Source organism: Lepisma saccharinum, chromosome 4, assembly GCF_977018435.1.
Source record: "Lepisma saccharinum chromosome 4, izLepSacc3.1, whole genome shotgun sequence".
NCBI lineage: Eukaryota > Metazoa > Arthropoda > Insecta > Zygentoma > Lepismatidae > Lepisma > Lepisma saccharinum.
Genome location: NC_139232.1, coordinates 87,611,383 through 87,634,415, shown reverse-complemented (window position 1 = coordinate 87,634,415; position 23,033 = coordinate 87,611,383). Strand labels below are relative to the sequence as shown.

The 23,033-nt window shown below is 38.4% G+C and overlaps 1 protein-coding gene across 3 annotated transcripts in view; it reads right to left on the bottom strand.

Moving 5' to 3' along the window:
• LOC145986642 (roundabout homolog 2-like) overlaps positions 1-23,033 on the bottom strand; it is a 499,251-nt gene that overhangs the window by 362,313 nt on the left and 113,905 nt on the right. For all 3 annotated transcript variants that reach the window (XM_083120903.1, XM_083120904.1, XM_083120905.1), the window contains exon 2: positions 5,253-5,561. In XM_083120903.1, coding sequence (XP_082977029.1) covers positions 5,253-5,561 — 309 coding nt within the window. The remainder of the gene's footprint in view (positions 1-5,252; positions 5,562-23,033) is intronic.

The following is a 23,033-nucleotide window of genomic DNA, read 5'->3' as shown; positions in this document are numbered from 1 at the left end:
TTTTTGGTTTTTTTTAACGTAAGCTGATCTTACACAGAGGCTGTTCTCGTCTCATCAATAATAACTGCGTGTATTTAACACGTCATTATTTAGTCATGTACAGGACTTCTGTTCTGATTGGTAGAGGTGTTCTAGACTCGATAGACATCATAGGCGTTGTGAGAGCACTCTTGACAAAATCTGACGACATGGAGCCTTGTAAGCAAGGGGTCCGGGTTCCAGACCCGGTGGAGGCACATAGTAGTTCGAATCCCACTTTAAATTGTAGGTCCAGTCCCGATTAGCCTTACTGTCATAAAGTAGACTTCAAACTCAAATGACGACAACGACAGGGTTGGGAAAATACGTGTAAAAAAAAAGGTTTTTTACTTGACACGTAAAATACGCGTAAAACTAGTAACACGTAAAATGTGAAATACGTAGACTAAATCCACAATCTAAAGACACTAACATTGAATATTTGTTACGCGAAGACACTTTTCGGGAAAGCAGAGAATAACCCACACATACGTCAACTGATGCAGGGTTAGAGTGAAATATGCAACGATATAGCTTATCATAAATAATAAGACCTAGAAGTATAAAACTTAGTTCACATAAGGGTCTATCAATTGTTTTACCTATGATGAACAGCAGCCTCTACGCCTAAATGTGCTGAAAATGTGCAGAGCCCCTCCAAATAATTTTGCTTAAGAGGATGTAATGTATTATTTTGCTTCTCTTGTAAAGTTAACTTTGAATTGTGGTACATGAACTGAACTTTAAATACACATTTGAAATGTTCTACACCATCAACTTGGTGGGGGGGGGGCCTGAGACGATTAATCCATCAACTTTTGGAGGGCTATGACCAGAAACAGCAAAACACATGACTTATTACTATATACTAAGTATGTAATTATGAATATTGTTAAAATTTTACTAAAAGAGTTCCAAAAGACAATGTGCATGAACTAGGGTAGTGGATGGGACGTTCGGGCTACAAATGGCTCTCACATGACATTCAGAACGAAATCATTGATATATTACGGATGCTATTATGGTTGACGAAACGTGCGACATATCCATCCGTGGACAATTAATATTCTGTATTCAAACTGTGAATAAAAAAGTTGATGTTTTTGAGGAATTCATGGGCATTTCTGAAATTCTGAACACTGAAGCCAAAACTTGAAAAAGAGAGAGAGAGAGTCATTCATTAATTTATTTCAGTGATCAGAGCCTCCACCCCATAATTTTGACAAGTCGGCGCCCCTGCTCCAAACTGACCTACTGTCATCATTACATACATCTCCAACGTATGGTGGGTGTAATCTCGCAATACCAATGATCTCTGTTCAAAATCCGCGTAATGCGCTTGACCTGTTAAGGATTTCAACGTGTTATCATTCATCTCCAACATGAAATCGACTAATCGAGTCTTCACTGCAAATTTGCTGTATAACTAGCAAGGATACTATGATGCTTTCCTAAAAATGAAGGACACAGTTTTAAACGAGCTGTGGAAATTAGAATATGCAAATGCCATAACTGCGTTACAACAGCCCGAGATATCTATGTTGTGTAATTGTATTGCGATTGACCTTTTCACAAGCTGCAAGCCGAGAAGAAAAGAAGACCTGAGGGGATTTTCTGTATTTTCCGGTTGCTAAGCAACGCTCTTTGTTGTCTCTCGGGGCCAGGTGAGTTAGGAATATCTGGGCAACGGCGGTGCGCCATATAATGCTGTTTGCGAACAAGCTGCATGAAAACTTCAAAATTAACTGCGAAATGGGCTCGCTTTATAGTGCGTCTGGAAGACTAAAGAATGAGGTTTTAGAGGAAAGATGCCATGATGAATTTTCCTCTTGTTCTGTTTCGTCTTCTGAGCTCAAGCTGTAAGCCGTCTTGCGGTTGAACCCTGGATAAATTCTCAGAGGATGTAAGAAGGGAACTTGCTTGTAAGGGAAAAGGTGGAAATAGGAAGTAGAGGTTTGCACAAAAGACATGTTCGCTACCGGAGGAAGAGGGAGCGTGATAAGAGCCGCTTCGATGTTTCGACTGTAATCTGCGGGCACACTCGGTGGAAAGTGTACAAGCACGCATTACTTTCGCCCGTACAAGGCAATGCTTTCAAAATAATCACATTGCTTGAGAGAGTGCGAGGTAAAAAGAAAGAAAAAATAAATGAAACTGCGACAGATGTGCACCGTGAACTGGGAAAGTTGCGAACGAGATCCGTGGATTCAACTTGGGCATGGTTATTTAATCGCGTCTATTGATGGAATTGGTCTGACTGTCGTGAAAAACGCCCACTTTGATGATATGGAACCATAATTCTTTATGGTATCCTACGGGGAAACTTTCTTCATATTTTATCCATCCATATTCAATGGCGCTTTAGAAGCTGCAGTGTATAGTACACACCATTGATACTTACACGGAGGGAAAGTATTCTTTTGATTAACCACACCTTTCTTTATGAAATATGCAACGAAGATTGTTCACACCAACCAAATCATGCACATTTGTTTACAATTACCAATTAAATTGGTCACATTTTCCTTTACGGTTACCAAATTATTAGTTCAAAATTATCAAATTTTGTAAAGCCTACCATTTTTTTTTCAGATGATATGTATTTCGGCATGATAAGACTTGTACGTTTAATTTTGCCAAAGAATGCCTCGATAGTTAACACTCTATCAGACATGCTCGTCAGCTAGCCTTTGCTGTTCAGGGCGTACTTTTTTTGTGACTTTACTGATTAACGGCTTTTGATTAGTGCATTCATTCTTTCGCAGCTTTGATAATCAATGCAGTCTTTGTATTGAAGTTTCGCTGATTAGCACATTCTCTGCTTTGCAACTTTGATGATCAGTGCATTCGCAGTTTTGCAGCTATGACGATCAGTGCATTCTCTCTCTGTCTTGCTCTTTTGCTGATACCTACAATATTAATTTTTCAGCTTTACTGATCACATACACTTTACCTTTGTATCTTGATTAGATGCACTACTTTTTGCCCTTTGCTGATCAGATGCACTACCTTTTTGTAGCTTTCCTAATCAGATGCACTACTTTTGCTGATCAATCAGCCACACTAATTTTTGCAGCTGTGATGATCAGATGCACTATTGCAGCATTGTTTGTTAATCACTTAGACTAGTTCTTTGTAGCTTTCTTAATCAGATGGAATGGACTGGTTTTTTTTTCTGATAAATCAGTCTCACTGCTTTTTACAGCTGTTATTTTCAAATGCACTACTTTCTGCAGGATTACTAATCACATGCACTATTTTTTGATGCTTTGCTAATCAGTTGTAGTCTTTTTTACAGCTTTTGATTGCCTACAACACTTTTGATGCTTTTAATGTGCTTGTAACAAAGTAACCACGCCGTGTATGGAAGACAACAATAAATAATGCCTTCTTAAGCCTCCTAAGCAAGGAAATATATTTCGTAGGAAGATCTAAAGACTAGCGACAGGAATAGCCATTACATTTATCGGCTGTTATTTTCAACACGCTGTCCCACGATAGAACGCACGAAGGTCCATGAAGAGGTTTTACAATAATTAAGCTTACTTTCAAAAACAAACAAGATAAAAAATTGAATGCTTCTTGTCGTGAGTTTTTATTACAAGCTACCGCCTGGTGGCGTGGGGGGAATGGGATTTATTTTCGCTGCCCTAACGTGTCGGTGGGGAGTAGACTATCTTTCACCTGCCCAGCTGGGTTATCGCGGTGTCGTGTCGGTGTGTGTCGCATAGGATACACGATCGTCCCTCCCTCCCGGGGCACGAGTCACCAAAGCCTCAATCACACGCACGCAAACCGCAAGAATGGGCACTACAGGGTGCAACAAAAGTATAATGCGTTTTTGGACTATCAGTCTGTTTTGCTACTATTTCTTTGAGCTTTGACGTGATTCCTTTTCATACCGTGCTAGAAAGTGTTTGCGCCTTTCTTAGGGCCGGTTTAACATAAAAAAATTCTCTACAAGACAGTAGCAGCAGCAGTTGATAACTTAACTCCTACAGTTTTTCCTACAGAGAAAACTGCGAAATCATTGCATTATTTAGGTTCATACGTTACTTAATTTAATAAACTGGTAAAATATGTTCAAATAAATTATACAATGGCACGCTTTATGTTAATGTAAAGTAGGAAAGAAACCAAACCCTCTGCGCATTTTAAGATGCCATGGAATCATGGGCGTGTGGGCGTGATGCAATCAGCACTACGCTCCGGTCGCCTTTACCCTTCAGGTAGCCTTTTCTTAGAGGCTGGGTGAATCCCAGAGCTATTACAAGCAGGAACATTGCTTAAAAAGTTCCCACCTCGAATAAAATACCCATGAATCGAACCATAATCCCCTGCGTGGCAGTCAGACTCTGTACTGATTGGATCATCACGTTTTATGCATCTATACAATATTTATTTTCAAACAATAATATGTCAATGCATTAATATGATTCTGAAACAGCCAAATTGAACTTGTTAGACATACTCAAACCATGTCTAATGTAGACATTTAATTTAATTTTATAGTTTTATGAACAAAATAAGTCAATCCAGTGAACACAAATATCTGAAATAATAAAATGTGAATATACTGGAAGTATAAACCTTTATATGGGTATGGATGTACAAATAGAATGTGAAAATCAAGGGAAGGTAACAATCGTGACGAACACGATTCGACGTCTTTGCCCGACTCATTTGCGATTTTTGTGCGTTCTACTTCTTCACGTTCATAACAGTTTAATAAGTTATTCATTGCCTGCACCATACCATTTAGGCTGTTTGCAAGTTCTACTCGGTGATTTATACACACACACACCAAGAAACTTCACCAAATTTTCTCAAAACCACCCTAATTTCTTTTTTACAAAGGCCCAATTTACGATAATTTTGGCTCTAAATTTACCCTTACACTCCGTAAATACGAAAATACATCCGAGAAATAGAAAATTCTGCAAAACCCCTGCCTGTCTGCCGTAAAACACACTATATATTGTTAAGTTCGGTCCCATCCATAACGTCTGACGTTTAACATTGGTGCAATTCAACGATCATAGACTGGACTTCCTGTGGAGAAGAATGTATCAGCACACGCGCAGTGATCTCTCGCGCATGCGCGTTAAGGTGTAAAAACGTCGAGTGGGCGGAGTTTGATATTCAACGTCAGACGCAAGACTTGCAACGTAATTACACATATAATACGAATTTCTCTACAAACATATAAAGGGTAAACATATATCTGTACTTACCAGCAACTTCCAAAGTAGCGTTCCTGCTCTGCGCCTTTCCAACTTCATTCTTCGCCACGCACCAATAGACGCCGCCATCTTGTTCCTTCTTCCCGTGCACCACTCGAAGGAAGAACAGAGAACCAGCAGGGAGGAGAACGCGATGGGACTTCTGGTCCACTGGCGCCGGCCTCACCAATTCCCCATCCTTGTACCATTCGATCGTTGGTTCTGGCTTTCCCTCTGCCTTGCAATTCAAGGTCACTGGTTCGTTCTTCGCCACTATTATGTCAGACGGATGCTCTGTTATACGAGGCGATCGGTATTGACCTGCAATACAAAGAATTAGACAATTAATAACTGGACATTTGTTCATGCAATAGTAATACATAGTAATACACTGCAGCATCACAAAGAGCGAGAGCCGTTGCTGATCACATCATCTCTCCACAGCCGACACCGAGAACATGTGGGACCTTACCCCCACGTTCGCTGACCTCCATGGTAGAGTGGTTAGTGCAGTACGTTACGGCGCCATGGGTTCCGGGTTCGAATTACGGCCTGGGCATGGGTGTTCCTTGTGAGTGTTCCTTGTATGTTCCTTACCCTCCTATCACTCATCTCCATCGTCGCAATAAGCCAAAGGTGGCAGAACAGCGATTATAAATAAGAGAAATCAAACAAAAACCTCCACACTTTCATGGTATATTATTACTTCCAAATTCGAGACGAAATCAAAACTTTTCCTTCGATTGATTGGCTTAATTTTAAATCGATTGTCTGCCAGTTCTAGCTAAGTGCAAAGATGAGGGACGATATTGATGAAGCTGATGAAGGAACACTCACAAAGAACCCCCCTGGCTAGGCCGGGATTCGAACCCGGGACACCTAACGTCGTAACGCGCTGTGCTAACCACTCCCCCACGAAGGTTGGCGCTTTGCCTTCGAGACAGACGAAAACTAGATACGAAACCGTAAAAATGTATGCAACTCACCATTCAAGCACCTTAATTAATTATACAAAAAAAAGAGTGGAAACATTTCAATTAGGATTTGTTTCCACGACAACACAACAGCTGAAGCACAGCACTAACGAGTTCATTCATGAAATACCAACATGCAAAATCGCAACTCACCATCAAGCTAGCGGAAAACCTTTTATCAGCGCCAATTCATCTACGGGTATTCCAACCAAAGTAGGCCTTGCGCAACAGAGTGCACAAGCATGAAGCAATTTGTCCTTGCACTCCATAAAGAGGAACAACGAAATGTCCACGAAGAGTGCAACATTCCTGATCCGACAAAAGATCCAGCTGGAGAAAGCTCCGGTTCTGTTACAATCGGCATGTTTCAAATTCTGTACGCACACCATAACTCGTTCCATGCCATTCACATGGTTTATTTTCTTCCAGAAGGAATGCAGTGGCTTGTCAACTTTTTTTTTTTTTTTTTTTTTTTACCTCTTTCCTACAGGCTTCCTCCCCGAACCGCCAGGTGAATTCACTGAGGCCGCTGAGATGATGAGCGTTTGGATGAAATCCTGTTTTCCCCCACATCTTCATTAGATTATAATGGTATTCATTTCAAATGCAAGCCATTGGTTGCTGGGTTGGTAGATGGATTTGCCCGAAACCTTCCACTGACTGAAATGGATGATGTTTATCCTGGATTTCTTTTTTCTTCAAGGTATAAAGAACTTGCATGATGGTAAACACTGTAGTGTTCCCACAATCGTGTCCACAGAGAACACGGCAACGGCCTTGTTATCTAATGAAGACAGGCTACATCACGTGTGACGATAGTTCCGGGTTCTAGTCCCGGCCTGAAAATGCTAGTTCTCGGTGTGTCTTAATCAATTTCAGATAATCACCCTGCACCTCCATCGTCGCTATTAGTCAAAAGTGACGCAAAACAAAACAACGACAACAATACAAAATATATGAAGTACACTATTGAGGGTTTCTGTTCACCTCGTAAAAAATCAATAAGAACTCTCTTATCGTTTACGGACAATACCCTTTCAAAATCGCGGAAAATATTTTTTTCGAGACAAGTCTACCCCGGCCTCAGTAGCGGACTGGTTAGAGTAACATTCTAGAGTTCAAGGATCCCAGGTTTAAACCCTGATTGATTTGGTTTATTTTACTTCGCATTTCTCCCACTTTTGGCTAATTGCAAAGATGGAAGATGAATGATGATGTGGAGAAATTGATGAAGGGATGATGAGTGATGATATGGAGAAATTGATGAAGGGACACTCACAAATAACACCCATGTCCAGACCGGAATTCGAACCCGGAACCCCTGGCGTCGTAGTGTGGTGTGCTAACCACTACGCCACGGCGGTCGGCAAAAGTCCGAGACTGTAAATTGAAAGTCTTACATGAGACGAAAACTATACTGTAATTACTCTCATGCCGGCAGTTCAAGCCCAGGTAAGTGAGACACCTGAGGAATATAATATGCACAGACTATGATCCTGAGGCACGTGCCCCCCCTGTCCTCGCTTTTAGAGCCGACTTTCAAAGTAAGTGTAGTTATCATCCTGGATTTATATTTTGCATCAAAGATCAGTCTGTTGATAGAAACCTTAAAATTCAACCCCAATCTGTGATACTCAACGTGCAGCACTTGACCGACAATTTCTGATAGAAACCACCTCGTGATGAACAGTCATCATCTGCTACACAACACCCTTGAACGAAGGATGACAGTTCATTGAAATATAGCTCCGAAAAGTTCCTCAATCTTCACACGTTTTGCTCATCACTTCATCCTGTCAACCCTCTGCAGCACTTCGAACACTATGCATCATCTCCGATTCTCAAGTATCATTAATAATTTGCGGTCGCGGCCATTATTCACGACCTCTAGTTTCGGAATGAATTAACCATGGCTCTGCTACCACAAGGGTCTCCTCCCCCACCATCCACCTCTTCGCTTTTAGCTTGCCCCTTCCCTCCCTAACTTTTGCACCCTTCCTTTTCCGGGTGCACTGAATGATTCAGGAGTCCACGATCTGGTGGTAAGAGCAGCTGATACTGCAGATTTTTCGGCTCCGGACCTCGGCCACAGAGCTTGCTCGCTCTGTAGCCAGATGTAGTTGATGAACAAATGCATGGTAATGCAGAAACTTTGGTGATAGCTTACAAGGGTACATCGGGTAATTTTGGGGTTGGATAGCTGTGTGGTTGGTGATCTAATTATCTACTCGTAGTTCACAAGAGTCTTGTTCTTTTGGGGAAGCATATTGTGATGTTCACTACCACGTACGTCCTGAGGGATTACTCAAAATTTGGAATGGTATCTAGGTACTCCCGCCGCTATCGTCTTGTGGCAATAACTTCTAATCTGATGTCCCGAAGGGAATGTCCAACACTTGCCAGAAACCTGAAAATATTGGTATCAACAAGATACTATTGAAATTTTATGGGTGTGATGCACTTGACTATTGGAATAGAAAGCATGAATTGTGGAAACGTTACAAATGTGGTGCTAAGAGAATGTTGAACATCTCATGGATGACTGAGGTAAGAAGATATTCAGCTAAGAGTGAATGAAAGGACGAACATATGGAATATAATAAGGTAATAAATAGAAATGACTGAGCACATACTCCGACACAGGAATGCAGAGAAAGAACACAACTAAACTCAGGAATGCAAATGCATTATGCTCCATATAAATGAAGACGATGATCATGTTCGTAGACTATAGAAAGTTTAAGAATTAACTCAGGCGATGAAGAGCTGTAGCAAACCAATGGCAAAATAGAGGACTAGAAGAAGAAACTACTGAAGCAAAGCGAAGTCTGAATGGGAATAAGATCAGACAGCGGCGAATTTGGTGGATTAAGAACAGTTTCACTTGATCTTAAAAAATCCATGACACTTTTTACCGAGTTAAAAAATTCTGTGGTGGTTTTATCCGAGTTCAAAATTTTGGAAATTTTTTATCGGAGCCTCAAAAATTCTGTGAGAGTTCGAACTTCGAAAATCCGAGAGTTTCATCTGAATCTAAAATTGAGACAATTTTGATTTGGTGGTAGTTTTTCTATCCTTAATATAAGTGCGATCTGAAAGTTTTATCTGAATCTAACAAAATCTGTCTTAGTTTCATCTACGCCTAAAATTCTGTGACACTTTTGTCTGAGTTTCGAAAATTCGCAAGTGATTTGTTTGAATCAAAAAAAAAAAAAAAAAAATACGACAGTCTTGTCTGAATATGTTGTGACAGTTTTGGCTGAATTTTAAAATGTGACAGTTTTCGCATGTGTCAGTATCTCTATCTTTAATATAAATGTTGTCCAAGTTTTTCGAGACCCTCCACCCAAAAAAAAACAAACTGATAGTTTTATCTGAACTCGAGAACAGGCGCATAAAAAAAACAAAGGATTACAGGAGGGACCAACGTTACAATAGGTCAGAAACACCAAATTGGACAGTTCAACTTTGTCGTGATTTAGTACGAACACTGAAATCTGGGCAGGATTTTGCAGCCGACCAACAGAGCTGAAATGGGTGAAGTCCTGCCTGAACAAATAATTCTGTTTTGTCTTTCAACACGCCAGCACCAACAGCTCCAGTGCTTTCGCTTCAAATTGATGAATGCCTCTGGTATTTGCAAATTCATCCGGCAAAAGCAAATCGATTCCATTTCGGTAATGCAGCCCCGGGTATCGTGTCCATGTCCTCCACTCGAACAAGTTTTAGTAGCCTCTGGTCATCTCTCTTTTATATTTTCGTCGGTTCCTCTCTGGAAGGTCGGGATGATGGAAGGAAATGCGGGGATTGGGCACGGACGATCAATAATCGTAATTGTTGGACGTTACCAGTGTAAACATGCACACGCGAGTACACGAGTAAGTAAACACAGGCGGATCCAAAACACGCATGCACCAGAGTTGTGACTGTTTTCAAATTGTAAAATGTATAATCACTTCTTGTGTAAAAGAAAAAGAAGGAAATGTTATAGCATACTGTTTTGTTGCGTAGCAACCAGTTGTTGAAAACAATTGAAGAGAGATAACAAGAACGTTTTTTGCATATAGTTCGAATCATAGTAATTGGTGCATAATTTAATGTATTTTATTCAGTGAAAATAATAAGTATACTCATCAGAGAACAGTGTTGTGATTTTGAACTATATTCATTATTGTTATTTCATAATTTGCTGTGAAGTAGAACAGTTATTTACTGAGTATAATATAAAATGCTCAAGCCTCTACGACAATAGCAAAAAGTGGCGACCGTGTGACAGGACTCTGAAGTTAAGTAGTTCTTCGGATGAATTATGTGAAATATAATCTCAGTAGGTCTGGGATTGAAGCGGATTCTAACTGCATTTGATTTATATTCAAGTATTTAAGTGTGTAAGTTTATTTTCGTTAATGAAAAATGTCTTCCAGAGATTCATCTAAATCTCGTAGCAGAAAGAAAACTGCTATGCAATACGAGGGCACACATCTAGCAACGTTTACAAACGTTCAAGGTCAAGAAGTTAATTCTGATGATAAGACTGATACCAGTACTCGCAAGGTGGAATGTTGTGGTGATACGAAAGCTGACATCAGATTTGTTCAGTGCTATAAATGTCTTTCATGGTTTCACTTTTCTTGTCTTAAGTTGTCACTTGTTCATTGGTCTATTTATTCTACTACGGTAGAGAATTACTTTTGTAAATCTTGTGAACCTAGCTATAATCCATATGAATTGTCAGCTTACAAAGAGAGTATTAGTCCTAATTTTAACGATCTGCTAGAAACAATCAAGAGCATTCAGTTTGTGGTAGTTAATTCTAGCAAAGAATTAAAATCTCAGCTTGAGGATTCAAACAAAGAATTAAAATCTCAGCTTGAGGATTCAAACAAAGAATTAAAATCTCAGCTTGAAGCCTCCAATAGAGAATTGAAATCTTCCAGCGAAGAATTAAAAGCTCAGCTTGAAGATTCCAACAAAGATTTAAAATCTCAGCTTGAAGCTTCCAACGAAGAGTTGAAATCCAAAATTGAAGCTTCCAATGTCGAATTACAGTCTAAAATTGAATCTATGAATTTTGATTTTAAGCAGGTTAATAACCGTATAGACGTGTTGGCTTCTGATGTAGCAATAAGAATCGAATCTTTAGTAGAAACGTGTGTAAGTTCAAATGCAGAATTAAACCAGAAGTTGCAAGAAAGCATGCGAAATTATGACTGTAAAATATCAGACATTCTTAGTATACAAGATCTTCGTGAGAAACAAATAAATGAAATTGAAGGTTCTTTGCAAGGTGCAAAAGACGATATAGGTAAACTCAAATGTGGATTTGATGATTGTTGTTCGCAAGTTGAAACATTCGATTCCAAGGTTTCACAGTGTTTCGAAATTGTTAATCAGTACGATAATAATTTGAAACAGCTTGCATTGCGTGTTGATGTCATTGAGAATAATATGCAGAAACCAGTTAATGTAAATTATGGTGGTGCTGATTGTACTGTTACAAGTACTTCTCATAACAAATATTCTAATACGAACACTCAAGTTCATGGTAATGATAATGTTGCAAATCGCCAATCGAGAAGATTAAATGTAAGGCATTATTCTGGAACTGGTCATAATCATGATTCTGGTTTGAGTGATTCAGATGGAAGTTCTATTAACTCTACGGATACTACTAAAGTAAAGACGTTTTATGTAAGGGAACCGCATCTTAAGCATGTAAGTTGGAAGCAAAATCGCAAACAATCTAGTTTACATAATGCTAGAAAGACGCAAGAAAATTCTAATTGCTCTTGTATGAATAGATCTAGTTGTATTTTAAAGGAACACAGAGTACAAACTGAGAATAACATTGATGTTTCCTCGAATAACGCATTTCCTGAAACAACATCAAATATGTTAGGTAGGCCAGAGGACTTCCGCAGTTATGGAGGATATTGTAATTTGAATTACACAAACTATCCTTGCACTTGGTGTTCCGGTTCTACTAATTATACTCAAATTCATCCAGACAGGTCTGATAACACAGCTTCAAGAATGAATAATACACAGAGAGCATTTAATTCTCATAATGAGAACGATGAGTCTAGAAGGAAACTGTTTAATCGTTCTTACCCTTGCACATATTTTGCTGATAATCAACAGTCACCAAACATTCATGATAGTGCATTTGTGAATGGAATAGAAAATTGTAATGGTGCATATAATTTTCAAAAAGATTGTAATGCAAGACCGAACTCTGATTCTTTGCCCTTGTACATGAGGAAAGATAGACATTTGAAGTTAAATGAATTGTCTTTATTACCAAAGTTCTCAGGTCGAGTTGAAAAGCAATCTGCAAGAGAATACTTGGAACAATTAAACTCAACATTAGATCTGATAGGAGTTCCTGCTGATAAACGATTGCAGAGCATTCAGAATTGTTTTACAAATCGAGCAGCTTATTGGTTTAGAACACACAAAATATATTTTTGTTCTTACACTGATTTCGAAAGTAAGTTTATTCAACAGTTTGCTTCGCCCGAAATGTTACAGTCACAGTTAGCTGTTTTAAGGAATCAAAAATACGACCAAAATGCACATGGAAGTTTAGAAACCTTTGCACTAAAAACACATTCTACATATTGTAATTTAGTGAACAATCCGAATGATGTTGATGTTATACAATTGATAATGAGCCAGTTGCCTGATAATGTTGCTAACAATATCGCTTGTCATAGTGTTCAGACGATGGATCAGCTTACAAATATGCTTTGTAAATTAGATGTTATTAGAACTAGTAGGAAAGGACTTATGCATTTACCTGAAGATTTAGATTGCGACAAGTCTAACAAAGGTCTTAAGAAGAATGAACATCAAAGATTAAATGTACGACAAGTAAATATTCGACAAGCAAGAAGTACTAGTTCTTCTTCTACTCAAACTCTGCCTTCTGATAATTTGGGTGCCTCTGTTGGAAATAGTTCAGACAATGTAAACCAATCTATGAGTTCAAGATATAATGAAAGTAATGCTACTAATTTTGGAAATTTCCGACGGAATAGAAATCAGATGTTTCCTCGGAATTTTTACAATACTGGCAGGTTTTACCGTAATAATAATAGAAATATCCCGAATGAGAATTCCAGACAAGATAATGGTCTTCATTTTAGGCAGCCTAATTACAGATTTTCTAGGAATGGTTACTATAGTAATAACAGATCTTTGTTTCCCTCTGTTTATGAAAATTGTCCACCACAAAATCAAGATGTGCCAGTGGTGAGTGATGCAATGAGGAATCAGCCCAGCAATATGCAAAGTAATATAATGACGAGTACATCTAATACTGGTGTAAATCCTAATTTGACTCAAAATCCAACTTCTGGTGTTCAGTCTTTACAATTTAATGATGCTAGGCAACAGCAGTTGGAAAGGCAATCTACTTTAAATTAAAGTGGCAGTCGGAAGAGCCTCTTTCCCTCTGCACCACCTACAAGAGGCACAAGGAAGAGTCAAATGATTCATATAATGTTTGTGATGCTATGCAATTTTCCAATGAAAATGCATTAAGTAACTTGCAAATTAATTTTTTGTTAGAATGGTTTGAGGAAGAACCTGACTGGGTTATTAACGATGAAGATATTCCTGTACCTTTAACAGAAGTTCCAATTGTACATGGAATTATATGTCAATTGCCTATCATTTGTACAATAGATTGTGGTAGCCAAGCAAATGTTATGAATTATGAGGTTTGGTGCAAGATATTATCATGTATTGGTAATCTTACGTTAGACAAGGTGGATGACATTAGATTATGTGGATTTGCTGGAAATAAAAAGTGCAAAATTGTCGGTTGTAAGACGATAAATATTCAGATTGACTGCGAATACTTTCCAATGGAATTTTTCATTTTAAAAGAACTTAATGCAGACATTATTTTAGGTGTTCCTTTCTTACGAAAGTACAAGGCAATTGTGGATTTTAGGAATCAGAATATAAGTTTAATAACTTCATCAGGAAAGCAAGTGTGTACAACATTAGATAATAAGAATTCTAGTACGATAAGTGTTGAATCTGACAAGCTTGTATCTGATGTCAAGCACGATACTGACATAACTGAGAATAAATTCCAGTCATGTAGAATGTTGAAATATGTACATATGTTAGATATTGAAACAAATTATATGCCTTCCCAGAGGGATATTCACGAGAAAGTATTTACAATTGAAGATATCGGTGACTCACAGAAACGTGATTTATTTTCACTCTTATGGAATTATCACGAACAATTTTCTGACAAACCAAGACATGCCAAGGTAGAACCATATAAGATACAGTTAGACAGTGACGTACCTATTGCCACGGCACCTTATCCTATACCAATTTCTAGGAGAAAGAATTTAGAAGAAGAACTCGCCAAATGGGAAAGTTGGGGTATCATATATCAAGAATCTTCCCCATATTTAAATCCTCTACACATTGTGCCAAAACAAGGTGGTTTATGGAGACCAGTAGTGGATTTTAGAAATTTGAATAAGCATGTCATCAGTCCTCAAGTTAGAGTTGAACCAATTCATGAAATGTTACAACGATTTTTGGGATCAAGATATTTCTCTTCTATTGATTTATCGTGTGGCTATTTCCAAATCCCATTAACTCCAGAATCACATCTTTATACTGCTTTCTCATATCGTGGTAGACAATATTTATTTCGATATCTTCCCTTCGGCATACGATCTGCTGTGTCCATTTTTCAAGACAGGATGAACAAAATTTTCACGAGAGAATTCAACAACTTTGTTGTTTGCTATTTAGATGATCTCTTGATCTTTAGTAAAACTTGGCAGGAGCATTTAACACACCTGGAAGCTGTTCTGCAAAAATTGAAAGATGTTAATATGTCCATCAAGTTTTCAAAGTGCAAATTTGCTTCTAAAGAAATTGCTTTCCTTGGACATATTGTTTCTGGAAATGAAATTAAGGTAGATAGTAGCAAGAATTCTGCTATAATAAATTTTCCAACACCAAATAACAAAAGGTCACTTCGAAAATTCTTGGGTTTAGTTAACTGGAGAAGAAAATTCGTGAATAAATTTGCAGAAGTTGCCCATCCGCTTTATGAACTTCTAAAGTCGAATATTCTCTGGACGTGGAAGGAAGTGCATGTGGAAGCTTTTGAAAGGTTACGTGATTTGGTTATATCTCCAGAAGCTTTAGCACAGCCTAATTTTTCTAAACCTTTTAACATAAATGTAGATGGTTCAAAGAAAGGTATTGGAGGTGTTTTATGGCAAAATGGAGAGACACCAGAAGATAATCCCAGGATTATTCAATATGCAAGTAGAGTTCTTCGTGGTAATGAGTTGTCTTACAGTACACATGAAATCGAATGTTTAGCAATTATTTTTGCTTTTGAGAAATTTTATATTTATGTAGCAGGAACTAAAATTAATTTGTTCACAGATCATAAATCTCTTTCTTGGCTGGAGTCAGCAAGAACTTTAAATCCACGTTTAAATAGATGGTGTTTAAAATTGCAAGGTTTTGATTATGATATCCACCATGTTTCTGGAGTAAACAATCAAGCGGCTGACACATTAAGTCGATATCCCGATACTACTACAGGAAATATTTCTTTATCCGAGTTGTTTATTAATAACTTAAAATTGGATATTATTGAAGAAGATACTTTGGAATTCTGGAAGGAGTCTCAACATCGTGACGCATATTGTAGTGCTTTAATTCAGAAGATAGAGAACGGAAATCTTTCCAAGTCTTGTAAGACTCAGTATGCTTTCCAAGATGGCATTTTATTTTTAAAATGTGTTTCTGAAGATAATTGGAGATTAGTTGTGCCAGTTTCATTAATACCGAAAATCTTACATAAACTGCATGATATGCAAGGACATTTTGGATATAGAAAGGTTTTCAGTAAATGTAAGAAATTATATTATTGGCCAAAGATGAACTGCAGTATTAAACAGTATTTGAATAATTGTTTAACTTGCGCCAGAACTAAACAAGCTGTTTTGAAAAATGAAAAGGATGATTTACACATTTATTCTACCAGTCCACATTATTTGATTTCAGTTGATTTGATAGGACCACTTCCGAAATCTCAAGGTTACACATTTATATTGACTGTAATAGATGTAATGTCTAAGTTTCTTATGGCATATCCTTTAAGGAAAGCAACATCTAGAGAAGTAATTAATAAATTTAAACTGCAATATTTTTATCATTATCCTGTATGTAATAGTCTACTGTCTGATAATGGTTCGCAATTCAAGTCACAAGAATGGAAAACTTTTGTGGAAGAATTTAAAATAAGGCATATCACAACTTCAGTTTATTCTCCGTTTGCCAATCCTATTGAACGATACAACAAGGAGTTAATTAGATTATTAAGACTCTACATAAGCAAAAATCATGAACATTGGTCAAAATATTTAAGTTTTGTTTTAGGACTATTAAATAACTCAGTATCTGAAGTAACGGGATACACTCCAAATGAATTATTCTTGCATCATGAAATAAGAGATCCTGTTTTAAACCAAATTGATTGGCCTGAGACGTTGAAAGCAGTTCCTTGGAAATATAAGTGTTTAATTGCCAAATCTCGTTTGAAGGAAAAATATAAAATTAAGCCTAAAGAAACCAGTGATAGATACACAAGGATAGAGAGAAATGATATAGTATTAGTCAAAAACCATGGACAAAGCAGTGCTGAGTGTAAACGAATACACAAATTTATGGACTTGTGGCTTGGTCCATATTTAGTTAAAGAAATTAATGGTAACTGTTGTGAATTGTTGTCGTTGGATGGAAAGAGAACTGTACAAACACATAATGTATCCAATTTAAAGAAATTCAATTGCAGTCAGGAAAGAAAGGACGAATTATGTAAACTTAAGTAATTTCAAAAGATTTCAACAGCCTTTTATTAAGAAATGTTAATATGTTTTAAATAATTATGATATGTTTTAAATATTTTCTTTGTTAATTAATGACAATATGTATGTCAGGAGAAAGTCTGTTTTCTTTGTAGTTTTTCATGTTCTCTAAAAATTTTAAAACCGATGTTCTAAAATTTTTCTCCGAAGGAGGGAGAATGTTGTGACTGTTTTCAAATTGTAAAATGTATAATCACTTCTTGTGTAAAAGAAAAAGAAGGAAATGTTATAGCATACTGTTTTGTTGCGTAGCAACCAGTTGTTGAAAACAATTGAAGAGAGATAACAAGAACGTTTTTTGCATATAGTTCGAATCATAGTAATTGGTGCATAATTTAATGTATTTTATTCAGTGAAAATAATAAGTATACTCATCAGAGAACAGTGTTGTGATTTTGAACTATATTCATTATTGTTATTTCATAATTTGCTGTGAAGTAGAACAGTTATTTACTGAGTATAATATAAAATGCTCAAGCCTCTACGACAATAGCAGAGTGCGTTTTTTTGGTGCGTGTCTCGTAGGGCATCGGTGGATTAGCAATTCAATCTTCTATGGGCGGTGTTCTCTGCATTGCAGTCAGTGAAACCAATACAGATCTCTCCGAAATAGGGGCAATTGAGGGGGAGGGGGGATGTCCTGAGTTCATACAGTCCCGTTCATTACTCTAACAATAATAATATCGTCCTACTTCCTTTCAGCTATCACTACACTCGTACTAGGAATGGTATCGGGAGTATTCTCGTCCTAGTCGTACATGAAGAGATGTCTCGTTCTAGCTGCAATTTTTTATTGGCTGTGTTACACTTATCACATTACAGTGCAACAAACACGCATTATCATGCCGTGTGGCTTTTTGAGCTGAAAGTTGTGGTCAATCAAAACAGATTTCTTGGTTAGGAGCTTGCGCAGTACAACAATTTAACGGGAGGAAACCCAACATCCCTTTTCAGGTGTCAACTTGTAGTGTGGCTATCAGAAAATATCAAACAAGCCTCACGTTCGAGCTGCAATCTGTCGTATGCTTTCTGCAGTGCAAGATGATTCGTGTAATTTAGCCACAGCCCGTTCGCACCTATATTTCCAAGCGAAAGTCTCCACATAATATTGTGTGTGTGTGTGGTTGTGTACATACAACATACGTACATTAACTTATAAACATAAATAATTCCTCTGTACATTGCAACGAGTCATGGACACTCATAAGGGGAAGTGGCAGGAAGAATTCACAAGGAACGACACGTGTCGCTTGGGAACGAACTAATCAGCATCAACGTTTCACACTGTAGCGGCATGGCAGGCCGCACAAGCCTGCGTCCGACTGGTGAAATTCACAAGAAGAGACGTGTCGCTTGTCTCTTAGGCGTGAATTTTCGCTAAGAGATCCACACAGTCATGATTGATTTGGTGATTTTCGCTTTCCGCCACTTTTGGCTAATCGCGAAGATGAGAATGGGTGATGATATGATGAAATTGATGGACACTCACAAAGACCCATGCCTAGGTCAGGATTCGAACCCGGGACCCCTGGCACTGTAGCGGGCTGTGCTAACCACTATGCCACGAAGGCACGGAGGTAAAACACACATTCATGATCTCAGCCATGGTGGAGGAGATGTAATCAGCACCAAGATTCAGCCCCTTTTATCTCCCTCCCCCCACTGCCCTAAGATACATTACTGGTTGGATGAAACCCAGGGCAAGGGTACCTAACGTAGGGGTATGATCTGAAAAATTCCCAATTGATATCACCTACGTTGGGAATCTAACCCAAGTTTCCCGTGTGACAGAAACTGATGGGAAAATGATATCTTACCCTCACATAGTAACTTTAATGGAAGATAGTGGGCAAAAGCAACTAGCCAGGCAGTTGGAAGGGCACTACTTCCCGTTTCTTATGTACTTAGTTCAGCAACAATCCAGTTCCACGCGTAAGCAGCTTTAAACAGAAGTGACATGCGAACTAGAGGGTACTTCTGCACTGCAAAATTTAGGCCGTAAGTACGGAGACTTTTGTATCACCCTGTGCCGATAAAAAAAGCAGGCCCATCCTTATTTAAATTCTTACAGCCATACCTGTCAACAGCCACCCCTTCTGCATAAACAGAGCACACACAGGGAGGGGATGTTTCGCAAAGTCTTCCGTTGAAATCACGGCTCGACAAAGTACGTGACTTATTGCCGGGCGGAATGTTGACAAGTGAAATGCGCTTCGATAGAGTACCAGGGCCAATCCTTGAAATTAACTGCATTCCTTCTGCCCCCCCGAGTCGATTTGTTTCAAATACAAGCTATTTCCAGTCACGATATATAGGGAAGCGATTCGTCTGTGTCATGTAGAGCGAGGTAACGCGAACATGCAATGCAACCCCCAGTACGAGACTTTCCATGAAAGGGTGACGTTAGCAACCCCTCCCTTTTCCGACACTCACGCATGCATGCGCATACTGAAACTCGCAATCCATCACAGAGGAATCGGGTCTGCATATCAAGGATATTTTGCTATCACGCGAGCATGATTTCTGTGTCCTTCCTAGAGTTGCCATTAGCCTCCCAAGATACTGCAGACTTGCTTACTATTATCCTCTTGGTTTGCATCTATGCCTCCATGGTAATACGCACGCTAGTGACCTCTTGCATTATTCCACGTCACTTAAGCCTTCTTAAGGTCTCCACGATGAGAGACTTACAGATATGAGGGTGGCGTAAGGGGTTAGAGCCCCTTCCTCGTTTTCTTCCTCTACGTATCTATGTAGCATAGTGTTTGGTGGTCATCACCGACTGAAACACTTGTTACACCAAATAGATGAAAATTGTGAATGCTTATGTATTTTAATATTAGCTAATAACAGCCGGTGAAAATATCGATGCACAGAAACTGTTCCTAGTATTTGAAAACACTGGCATCACTGACTTATTTAACTGCTACTGATTTGATGCAAAGTTATATAAAGCTCCAACTGATTTGAAGCACTACAAATTTACTTCTGACTTGAAGAAAGGTTGCACGAGATTGGACGGTATAAATCTGCTACCGATTTCAAGGAAGATTGTACGATATAAATCTGCTACTGACTTGAAGAAAGATTGTACACACAGAAAACTAAATGCACCAGAAATGCATTAAAGTGTGTTTTGTGGCCTCTGCGAAGAATTTAACGCATTTCTGTATATCGTAAAGATAAATGTCAAAGTCCATCACATGATGCAAATAAAGTATTTTTTCTGTCGAGAAGCACTTTAATGCCTCAGCAAATGCGTTTTAGATGCACCTTCCTGTGGGTATCGTATACATCTGCTACCGATTTGAAGGAAGATTGTACGGAAATGTCTGCTTCTGATTTGAGCAAGATTGTACGTTACAAATCTGCTACTGATCTGAAGCAATACAAAGCAAATTTGCAACTAATGTGAAGCAAGTTTACATAAACCTGGTACACATGTGCAAATACGTAAGTAAAGTTACCCCTGGACGTGACAACATGTCCTGAACGAATATGGGGGTGATAAGATAGGGGGACAGCAGATTCAGTCTCCGGTATGGACTGCAGCCGCTCCATGCAGGCTGACAAATTCATATCTGAAAACATGGAAACAGCCACACTGAGATTCGAATACAGGTCTCCCGCGTGGCAGCCAGACCTTCAACAGACTGGACCACGTCTTCAGCATACTTTCCAGACAGCATACTCGTGGGTTATAGTTCCTGGACAGTAAACTGGACACATTCTGGTTCAATATTCGCTTTGAGTTTGTATTCAACTGCAGATGTAACAACCATCGACCTCTTTATCCAAACTCGTACCTCCTTCAGGTAGCAAGATTTGCTATTAGGATTTCATGTTTCCACAATCACACTCGAATGACTATCACGAGTCAAAGTGCTTTCTGCTGTCTGTTGTAGTTTTGGTGAATTGCCATTATCCGATAATTTACGACTATCTGGAACACTTAATCACATTTGCAGGTGACCTAGCACATTGCACAGTGCGTTAGGTGGCAAAAAGAATCCTGTTATCATGAAGTTGGGAATACAAGACCCAGATAAGTAGCTCAATGGTTTGTGAAGCTGGCCTTATAAAACGCCTACAAGCGCCTACACAGCGACAGGACATGAAGCAGAACGTGTCTCCGTGGCAGCTACTAATGTCCTGGCGATGTTGACATGTGGAGCTCTGTATTGATTCATGCGGTTGAAATGCTTTGACATGACCAGAACTGCAGAGCTCTAAAGCGGTGTGGTAGTCTTTCGGTTGTGGCCGGGAAAGCATATCCATGTGAAGCTATAGATACTAAAGTTTGCATGATTGTGTCGATTTGCGAAATATCTTTTGACTAATATATTACATTGTTAATGGTGTCGTAGGAACAGACTCCCACTGCTCATATGAACATGGTTGCTAATTTTACATGGAAGTATACCAATTGAGACCAAAAGCCACAGATATGGACTTTTAAATGAAAGATAAATAGCCAATCCGCTCTCTCTTCTCGTCACTGTACAGTGACCGGCAATAAAAATAGGACACCTAGATCCATCATATCTCTACTGCGCAATCGCCAAAGTTTCTATTCAATTTCTCTTGAGGTTCACTCATCGCCGTAGAGGAAAGAGAGGATTTCAGGACCTAGGCGCGCTCATTTTTTCTGCCGCTGACTGTACAATGAAGCTTAGAGGTAAATGAACTCTAAACGAACAGAGCTTTATTCGTGGACGTTTCTCTTGCACTATAGATGTTTACGCTTGATAATTTTGGCACTCGGGTGGGGGGGTGGAGGTTCTATGTAGGGTATCTCATTTTTGTTAACCACTTTGTACCTACTTCTCGAAATATATCCATATACTCATATCAAATTTATTTTATATGGTGGTCAAGGACGGTACAAAAAAAGAGGGGAAGAGGCAATATTTTCTTAGGGGAAAAACACGTTTAATATACCACTATAAACCATACAAAAATATCTATTTGGGCTGTATATTTCTCGAGTTTTTCTTGTTTTACGAGGATGGTATAGTGGGGGGGGGGGGCGTCATCGTTGAAAGCGTTAACAATTAAGATACATATGTTTGGTAGTTTACAAATGCGATAAACAATTTTCGATTGTACAGAAGATAGAAATAGGTGACCGCTAGTAAGATCCAACCGTCTTCAATCACCCTTCTTGCCTACATAAACGCCTTCGAAATTACACTTTAACACCATCTGATAAGAAACTTGGCTCTAATTGTACATGTTATCGTTATTTAACATTATTTGATATAAGCTCCATGCATATGTACTCTAATTGAAACTGGTACTACAGTAGTATATTCCGAGCCTGGAAAAATGTGTTTTTAAGACTACTATATGCACAGAAAGGCTACTCTCGACTGGACCTACAGTTTAAAGTAGGATCCGAACCACTATGTGACTCCAGCGGATATCGAACCCGAAACCCCTTGATTACAATGTGACGAGTTACCATCGAAGAGGCCCGAAATTATGAGGAAACTACAATTACGATAACGAGAAAGTCAACTTATTATTATAATTATTATCTTCAATTTTAATTAGTGAAAAGAAAGCTGCATTTATCAATATATATGCAGAATTACTTATTGATAATTGTACGTGATGACGCAGCTGAAAGTATTACCGGTGAAATTATAAAACGTTTAAATAATAATTACATTAAACCATTCCGGAACGTTTTTAATCGTACCTCATAGTAATATCAAAAGAAGCACGCCTGTACTTGGATCATAATCTAACTATCATCAAAGCAAATTTCTATGTAATTGGAGATTTTGTTGGCATCAACAAAACAGGGACGATAACTAATTTTTAATTATCTTTCTAAATTGAAATTACAGAGATATTCCAATTAAATTGGTTCCATTATGAGATAA